This window comes from Varroa jacobsoni, unplaced genomic scaffold, assembly GCF_002532875.2.
Source record: "Varroa jacobsoni isolate VJ856 unplaced genomic scaffold, vjacob_1.0 scaffold_148, whole genome shotgun sequence".
Lineage (NCBI taxonomy): Eukaryota > Metazoa > Arthropoda > Arachnida > Mesostigmata > Varroidae > Varroa > Varroa jacobsoni.
Window position 1 is genome coordinate 141,392 of NW_019213050.1, and position 9,495 is coordinate 150,886.

Below are 9,495 nucleotides of genomic sequence, written 5' to 3' on the forward strand. Positions count from 1 at the left end.
ACACGTTTCGTTAACTAACGGTTACCTTAATTCAGGTCACAGTAATGGGGCGAGTAAGAGGATTTTGTCTTGTTCAACAAGCAATACCTTAATCTATTACACGATCAGTATATATAATCATTAAAACGCTTATAGCAGTAACTTTGCTAGTGGTGAGAATTAGTTAGTATCGTCAGTGTAGTGTTAATATTACTGTGAACTGTAGCAAGATGTTTTTGATGAGTTTTTTTTTTTTTTTTTTTTTAAGAAATCAGCGGACAACGGCGAACTTCGCTAATGCGTTCGCCTCAAACCTGCCTCTCATTTTTTCAAAGTTTTTTCTTTCTACTTGTGGTTCAAAACTTCCACCATAAGTTAATTTTATCCCCTTGGTATAGTAGAATTTGCACAGTTCTTCCGTTTTTGCTTCACTGATCTCGATTGAACGCGTCTTGGCTTTACGTTGTAGCCATCATGCATTATTCTGTGATTCGTTGTTGGCCCGGCAACAAACACCCGCACGAGCTTCCCAGCGGTTGTTGTTGGTAATGGCGGCTTGGAGAAAAAAAACACGCTTGAAGCGTATTCGCGGGAAGCCACACAGTCGGGAGGTCCTAGTGAAAGGGGCCAATTCGAACTGCTGCAGCGGCCGCTGTTGTTGCCTTTTCTGCTACCACAGCCAGAAGCAGCACGGGACAGACGAAAAGACCGGGGCTGCTGCGAAGGGCTTTTTTCTTTGCTTTGAAGGCTTCTCATTATTGCCGTGTCAAATAGTGCTGTCGCTACCGCTGCTAGCGAAGGAACATTTAAGATCGCACGGGGAATAAGTAGCCGCTAGAGGTCCCGTAGTCTAAGGACGGGGCACCGCCTGGGGGTTTCCGAGCAACCGGATGATAAAAGCAACCTCTAGCTATGAGCAATAGAAGGGAAGCCCTCAAGGACATTGCCCTATTTGCACCTATAACACTGGCAACAGCAGCAGCAGCACCAGACCCAATTTTGCTTCCGTTTTAATCACGGTACGAAAATAGCAGGTCGTGATGAATGCGGCGGCCGAAAATTATCGCACGACGTTCGATGAGCCTTTACGACCAAAAAAAGACAAGGCTTAGCTTCCGCAATAGAAAGTATCTACCGCGACCTGGCGGTACGAAGCTAGGGCACAGCAAGTCAATCGACTTGGCACTACTGCGTCTATATCTGACGATGGACTATCGAGTCGATTTTGACCTAACAATCTGTCAGGAGGAGCAACGCTGGCAAGACTTGTCCTTTTTGCTAAAGGATGCGAAATTCTCAGCTAGACTTCCGTTAACTGCTAGTGACTGTATCCGACGCCTTGTAGGCTCTGTTTGTTGGTATTCTTTTTATTCCTAGCTGCGTCGTCGTTTCCCGAGACTGTTTTGTATCCGAAATGGAACCATGTGTCCTGGGTAGCCTGATGTGAGAACCGCGTAGTGTTATTGCCAGCAATAAGAAAGCCAATTGACACTAGCGAACGACGATGACAGACTATTACATAAGGCACAAACAGTTACAATTATGGCTTGATTTTGGTGACTGCCAATAGCACCGCAAATACTATTTATAACAGAAATGCTTTAGTAATAAAGTAGAGACGGCCTGACATAGGCATAACGTTTCATATGAATAGGACTGCTTATTCATTTACCGGCTATGTCCACATATATGCGTGATAACGATTTTATCTTTCGAGCTGCCCATTCGATGAATATGCGCTGAAAAGCAGCTTGAACGCATATGGTTTTCCTCTTTTCTTTTTTTTTCTTTTCTTTTCTTTATTACTGTCGGCACTTTGTTTGGGGGGAAGGAAGGAAAGATGGCCGACAAACACTGCTACTAAACAATTCATCTACATTCGAATTCAACGGTTTTTTCACACAGAAAAATCTAGGAGACGCTGCTGGCACTTACGGACAACTTCAGCTAGATATACTGAGATATTCGAAAGGAAGTCGCGGTCATTGAAGCAAATGCGACGGACAAAAATGAAGCAAAAAAAAAAATAACTACATTCTCAAGTGACACCACACGGCCATCAGCATTAGCACAAAATTCAGCACCGCTAACAGTGACATCACAGCGAGCATCAGTCACACCAAAGTAAACACTTTTTGTGAAAGTCACAGGAGCTCGGGGTAGTTGATGGAAACAAATCTAAGGGTGGGTTATGGCACCGAATTGTGAGTCATCGAATTGAGCTGTTCTACCGTTGTATATTACGGTAAGCAAGCAGATCCCTGAATCGGACGTTGGACGAATGCCGTGTTTGGGTTCAGAGGAAAGTTAACGGCCCAAACATTCTATCGAGGATGAACTATTTGTTGCTGCCGTGACCGTTTTTCTATATTTAAGCAATGGTTGTCACGTGGTGTATTTAGAACGAGACAACGTCACGTTACGTAATATTCGAATGAAGAAACGACTGGGCGACCATGGCAATCCGCCATTTAACATTCGAGAAACTACGACGATTCAACGACCTAACGAATAGCATGTGCATTTGTTTATGGAGCTCATAAATTCGGCAAATTGCTCCGTCCACAGCGCAGTCGGACGTAGAGTGTTTGCGGAAATTGGCGTGATTCATATTCATAAACAATTATAAACATAAGAACGAAGTTAGAGTGATCACTGAAAATGCTCGGGATGCTATCGGTATGAGTGAGCCTAATCCATCGCAGAACGCTCACATGTAGGGCAATATCAATAGCCTATTCAGTTGTATTTTGTGTTTTTGATTCTAAGCACAACTTGTCAGCAAGCCTAGATATGATTTGTGTTATTTCTTCATCCACTTCAGGTGTCAACAACGGCCGACATTTTCAGACTGTGTCCGTCGGCTGTTCGGCGTCCGACGATACTAAAATGACGCTGAGTTCGGTTGGCGGGGCAGAGGCTGCCGTTGGGCCCCCGACGCCTTCTCTAGCGTCGCCTCCTTCGGCATTTGCCCCATCGCCACCAAAGTCTGCCTTAAGCAACAACGGCTTCTGGACTCTTCGGCACCAAAGGGCCGGATCGCAACCTGGTAAGTAGTGGCTGTATTGTCATTTCCAAGAGGTCGTGGTGGATCTTCAGCAGGTAACCGAAGGACCGGTATGGTCATAAACCCTGGGATTACAGAAGCACTGCGCAGTAATTCCTGTAGTAGAAGGAAAAAAGAGACGAATTCAGCAGATTTCTTTTTACTAAAAAGCACAGTGGCACAGGGAAGGGCCTCTTGAAGCAGTCTCGAATTTCTCGTTCGTATGCGCACGAATACGTATGATTTAGTCTACCTTTGGTTATTTGAGTCTATCTATTATTTATATTATACAGTGCCATCCCAGTTAATTGACTGATACTCCTGCGTTAATGCCGCGTTATGTATTACCCCTGTGTAGGTGCAGACACGCTTGTAGAGGATCAGCTCGTGGGGGTTTGTTCAATGAGCTCATCTACGCCCTCGCCAAACTGCGGAGTCGCTTCGCTCCTCTTAGGAAGTACGCCAGCACCAGGAACTCCCCAACATAGCAGCCACCAGGCGCTTAACTCGCTACCGCCAATCGGTCACTCCAATTCATCATACGCAATATCCCATTCAGCTTCGCGGCAGAGTTTGCAGAACGTCTGGATGGAGAAGAAGGCTAAGAAGCTCAAATTCTATAGAAACGGCGACCGTTTCAAGGGGGTACGTGCGAGAGTCGATTGTCGAAAACAAGTAGCATCAGATCATTTCCATTCATCTTATACGGCTAGCTAGGTAATAAGCCTCACTCAAACATTTTTTCAACTTGAGTCAATATTCGACGAAAAGTAGACGCAATAAGGTGTAGATTAGTTTCGATCTGCACTTCACCGCGTCCACTTATTTGTAGAATGAAAAACTCCGACATGAAAATGTGTCAAGTTAACGCAAAACAACATCGGTAAAGCCGATCGAGGTGACTCGCGGTATTGTTGACTGAAGGAGAATCGAACACTTAGTTTGGCTGGCGTAGCATGCCATGAGAACTTTCAATGTATTGTTATCTCATGTCTTAGTAGAAAGTGGCAAAAATAGCGCATAATTGATGTACTGACAGGGTTTGACAATCAATTTTGAATTTGATGTGTTTGAACTTTGGTTCGTCTCAGTAACGCGTGACTGCCATATCAAATAGTCTTACTTAGGCCCAACTAAGAAGATGTCGCAAAGGCTTCACGGATGTAGTTTAACCGGAAATTGGCATTTCTCAAGGTGCCTATCTAATCTGTGCTATTAAAGTAGAAGTATCAAATAAGTATGCAATTCGGAAGTCGGATTCTGTACGCCGTAATAGCGTTCGCTCAAAAAAGATAAAATTAATAAGAAGGAAAAACCTTCACCGTCAGATATTTCCGTATTACACGAGAAAAAACTTTTTTGAATAATGGTATTTAAAACAGCGGCAGTTGTAAATAAGGAAAATACTAGGTACAAGTCCAAGCAACGCGTCTTACGAGTTATGAGACCTAGGCCGCTATCACCGCTTAACACCATCTTACGGTGTTTTGCGTTTCCCTTACAAAAAAACAGCGATAGAGCTAAGTTTCCAAAATTATCGGTTGTCGCTAAGCGTGCCTCTCGTGTAGGCTTCGGTACGATAGCTTTTGGTAGAAGAAAACAGAACGAAGGAAATGTAACAAGGACACTTGCTTACAGGCCGTCATGTATGCCCTGTCGGCGGAAAAAACTCGTTGTGTGGATTCTCTTTTTGCCGACTTGACACGGTTACTCACTGATTCACTTTCGCTACCTTTTGGAGTCCGCTTTGTGTTCCGACTGAGCGACGGAAAAACTATCAAGTGCCTCGATGATTTCGAGGAAGGCAAGTAGGATCGTTTTATTATCAATTCATTTTCATCACAATCAGTATCATTTTAGTCACCGTCATTGTAATCATTAATTACTATTACGGCTATTAGTAAAATTTGTAATAAACACAAATTTACTTTTATACACACCGGAGACGTTTCATTTGTATTGTCACTAAGCATTAAATCATCGTGTTGCTTTTCGAAGCTACAGGGTACAGTCGAATCGAAAACTAATACATATTATCTTGATATCAATTACTTGGACCATGTTGTTACATCTTAGGTCGCTTGACCTTATACAGGGCAACAGCCTTGCCGAGGCACTGTCTCCTATACATATACGTACATAACAATATTTTAACCCTAGTAATTGTGCCAGCGGCAGGTATACGTCGCAACTGAGGACGCGACGTGTCGTCAATCAGCGGGTCGGTCGATATTTCCTGTTGGTAAGAAGATTGCATTCCATTCGTAGCTTAGTTTTTGAATACTTTCCGTCTAAACCATCTATAGGAGTCTGAGCCGGTCGGGATGTATCCGAAGCATCTGAATGCGCCAGCTGCACTTGGCCAGTAGTGGGCACTGAACGTGGGCCAGATGCACATTATTAGAGATGAGGATAGGAGGCGCTTGGCAAGGCATGGTCTTACCTAGACAAACGACGAGAATAACTAAAAGAAAAGTCGAGCTTAAGCCAAACGTAAGCTGGGCCACCGTATGCCTGTGGCTCCGAAGGTCTCGATGGACAGGCAGCAACGACCAGCAGCGGTTCAGTAGTAGAAGAAGAGCAAAAGAGACTGTCGCTAAGCTTGAACAGATCAGAGAGGCCAGATCAGAAGCTTTCCGGGATACCCGGAAGGCCTTAGTAGCACTAAAGCTACTTTACTGGTGCTACCAGTGAGTGGGCGGGCACGTACACAGGGCCAGATGTAGCAAGCGCGGCTAGCGCAACGGGACAGATTGCTCTTGATCGTACCATCTCCAAGCGCGAGTGTTTATCGGTATGGAGCTAGAAGCACATGAGGATCGAAGAGCGCTTCGAATACAAATGGAGCAAGAAAAATTTTAATGAATGATCGGTTGAACAATCGTGAGCCTGGCCTAGCTAATACACTTAATGCAATCTATATAAAACAAGTTATTATTTATTTGTAGAACTAGAACCTTATGATCATTATAATTACGGTGAATTAGGCATTACGGATAATTAAAAGTTAAAACGCGAATAGGGTTAACTGCTATATTAGGAGATCGCATAAGGGATCCTGTCTGCGTACTGTAAGTTGTAGTATTGTACTGCGTAAGTTGAAGGTTGGACCGTTGTTAAGCCTTCTCTCTCTGAACAATATACTCGCCTGTTGCCCTTTCTAACCGATGCTATTAGTGTAGTATTTATCGCGTCATCTAGAAACACATCGCCTCGTGTTGTGGGCGTATTAGATTGTAACCATGAGGCCAGTCGCGAACCCGTTTCGTGTCGCTTAGGATTGTGTAGCGACAGATGGTAGCACGCTCCGACATGTTTGTCTCTTGCGCAATTGTCTTCTGTTTGCAGGCGATAGTTACGTAGTTTCATCGACCGACACCTTTATTCCAATGGACTATGCATCTTTGTCAACTCCACGCCATTTTCAATTGGCTGGCGTAGGGGAAGCGAGGAACAATCCCAGCCTCGATCGCAGCCTTCGTTACAGTGGGTCACATCAACCGGCTCAAAATGGTCTCAGTGGTGAGTACCACAGGAACAACTAATGCTTGTGTTTATGTAAGGCAATAGAATTGCACTACCGCCACTTTCGATTCGATAAACCCATTTGAGCGCACGAGCACTGGAGCACGTGAGGTACCACGATATCTATTCGATGAATAATAAAGTTTTCAGCACTGCTGTCGCTTTCTCTAGTTTTAATATACATTGTTCTGATTTCTCACCAGTGAGTAATGGCTGCTCGAGGGATCGCAGTGTCATCCGGCCGCGTCTCGTTCGAGTTTTGCGAGCCGGAAACAAGCCTCGCAAGTTTGTCCGCTTGCTTCTCAATAAAAGGACAGCTCATACGATTGAACAGGTAAAGGGTCGATTTTATTGATTACATCATATTGCGAGGGTGTGGCGTGTGTTTGGCGAGGCAAAACATATTCATTGTACCTCGACGTCTCTTCCTGTGGGCGTTGAAAATATCAAGCGTTTTTTGTGACTACTGGCGAATCGTTTAAGGTATTGGATGATTTAAGCCGTATGATCCAGCTTGACTCTGGAGCGGTTCGGAAAGTGTTTTCACTAAGCGGAGCTCCTGTGATCGCGCTGGGAGACTTCTTCACCTCCCCGGATGATGTATTCCTCGCGTTCGGAAAGGAAACTCCATCCGTAGATGATTTCGTCCTCGACACTGATGGTTCGTGTTTTCAATTATCTCCCTGCCTGTTGTTTGACTTCTGTTTATAGATAGACGAAATCGCAGTATTCAACCAAATCGCGAGCTTGGCGCTATTGAATTTAAACGTCACCCAAAATTTTCTGGTCGTCCTAGGTTTGTCGAGTTTTCTTGAATTAATCGTGGTATAATGTTGTTGTTTTTTGTGTGTATTTTGAAACTGTTTCATTTGTTATTGTTCATCTTCAAATCGATGATTTCGTGCACTCTCGTTGTTCCTCCATCCGTTGGTAGATTTTAGTGGCCTATACATGACGGATCGCGAGATCGAGTAATTTAAATTTGCGTTTTGATTCTGTCTACAGCGCCGTAGAGTAGATGTTTTGCTTCTACAACTTTAAATTTGGACTGGTTAAGCAACTTATTAATAACATAGGATCGTTTTATTGACTTTGTCAGAGGCGCGCAAATTGGCGTGCTCGCAGATGCGCCGAGAGACACGGTTCTATGGCAGGCCGTTAAAGGGTGACGAAAAGGAAGGTTATAAAGAAACAAAGGAACACCGACGTAACGGGTCGGCCGACGTGCGCAAGAGTCGAGATCAGGTGTGGATCAAGCATTAACAGACGAGTTTTTTTAGCTAACTAGAATGTTCGTTTCAAATTTAGTCATGCTGTAACGTAACGAAAGATGAGACAATAACTAGTAATTGGAATCGTCTACCTGCCTTCCTGTTGTTCGTAGAGCTCACCGGTATATCCAGCTTCTGTGACACGAGAGTTTGACATTCACAATAAGATTGGCGATGGCAATTTCGCCACGGTATATGAGTGCCGCCAGAAGTCAACAGATAAGTGGTTCGCACTGAAAGTCATCGATCAGACAAAATGCCGCGGTAAAGAGATGCTAGTACGCAGTGAAGTCGAGGTGCTGCAGAGAATGCGACATCCGAACATCGTTCAGCTGATCAAGCAGATACCCTCACCGGTCAGTGAACTCATAATACGTGATACGCATATTGCGCCGAACTATTGAATCTCTACATAAGCGTGTGAAAACTGAAACATATCTATTGAACACCTCACTTATGAAATAATTCGAATTTATGTGCACCAGGCTGGTACGGTCGCTAACACGTATGATAATAGCCTGCGGTTAAGCTTAATGATAGTTACCTCATACAGACCTGCGATTTTTACCAAAGCGCTACATTTCTTCGATATAAAGCTTACTCAAGCATTTTCCTAGATGTTTGATTGCACCGTCCGATGGCAAAAATGGCACGTATCTATGCAATTATGCGCGTTTTTCCTCTGATCAACAAGCAATGTTGAATTGCATTACTATATAAATGGCGTATTACAGGAGACGGAAGAGCTGTACTTAGTGATGGAGCTGGTTCCCGGTGGCGATCTTTTCGACGCGATTAGCCAGGCGAACCAGTTTAGTGAGGAGCAGGCTGCTGATCTGATGACGGATCTTGGTCAGGCACTTGCATATCTCCATAATGAACAGCGCGTTGTTCACAGGTAAAATTTTAATAACTTCGAGAGTGACTCGCGTTAAAAAATATGACTGCCGCTTATTAAGAATGTTACAGGCTGATGCGTTTTTGCTGTACTTCCAAAGCTATTGGCATTTCTTTTTCAGGGACATCAAACCGGAGAATCTCCTCGTCGTGCCAGAAACGCAATTCGATCGAATGCGATTAAAGTTGGCCGATTTTGGTCTGGCAGTTGAGGTCCGCGACGACGATCCACTGTTTACGGTGTGCGGGACGCCTACCTATGTAGCACCCGAAATACTCGCCGAAACTGGGTACATACCTCAGTTCCTCCATTGTTATTGTACACAATGTTGTGATTTATATCGTACGATGTAGTGTACAATATTTGTACAACAACCTCATTTCAGTCAGTGATGTGTTTAACAGTGGTATTATCGGTTATTACGTTTTTCTAGGTACGGCCTTAAGGTTGATATTTGGGCCTGCGGCGTAATCTTGTACATTCTGCTTTGCGGATTTCCGCCCTTCGCATCCGATAATAACAGTCAGGAGGAGCTATTCGATAAGATCCTTGCAGGACAGTTTGAGTTCTTGCCACCCTACTTTGACCATGTGTCCATGGCGGCACGGGATCTCATTGAGAAGATGCTACAGGTGGACGCTAACCGCCGCTATTCAGCACAAGAAATGCTGGAGCATCCCTGGATGAAGACGGTGAGCGACCTACCTAGTATAACAGTACTACCCGATTTTCTAGATAAAATAATAGATAGAGTGACTACTAATGATAAAATGTAC

The 9,495-nt window shown here is 44.2% G+C and overlaps 1 protein-coding gene across 5 annotated transcripts in view; it reads left to right on the forward strand.

Moving 5' to 3' along the window:
- LOC111269477 (serine/threonine-protein kinase DCLK1) overlaps window positions 1-9,495 on the forward strand; it is a 93,121-nt gene that overhangs the window by 80,542 nt on the left and 3,084 nt on the right. For all 5 annotated transcript variants that reach the window (XM_022849127.2, XM_086972100.1, XM_022849118.2 and 2 more), the window contains 11 exons: window positions 2,804-3,028; window positions 3,384-3,670; window positions 4,664-4,829; window positions 6,374-6,547; window positions 6,754-6,884; window positions 7,034-7,211; window positions 7,650-7,795; window positions 7,935-8,177; window positions 8,556-8,719; window positions 8,841-9,008; window positions 9,153-9,411. In XM_022849127.2, the coding sequence (XP_022704862.1) occupies window positions 2,869-3,028; window positions 3,384-3,670; window positions 4,664-4,829; window positions 6,374-6,547; window positions 6,754-6,884; window positions 7,034-7,211; window positions 7,650-7,795; window positions 7,935-8,177; window positions 8,556-8,719; window positions 8,841-9,008; window positions 9,153-9,411 (2,076 nt within the window). In that variant the 5' untranslated portion in view covers window positions 2,804-2,868. The remainder of the gene's footprint in view (window positions 1-2,803; window positions 3,029-3,383; window positions 3,671-4,663; window positions 4,830-6,373; window positions 6,548-6,753; window positions 6,885-7,033; window positions 7,212-7,649; window positions 7,796-7,934; window positions 8,178-8,555; window positions 8,720-8,840; window positions 9,009-9,152; window positions 9,412-9,495) is intronic.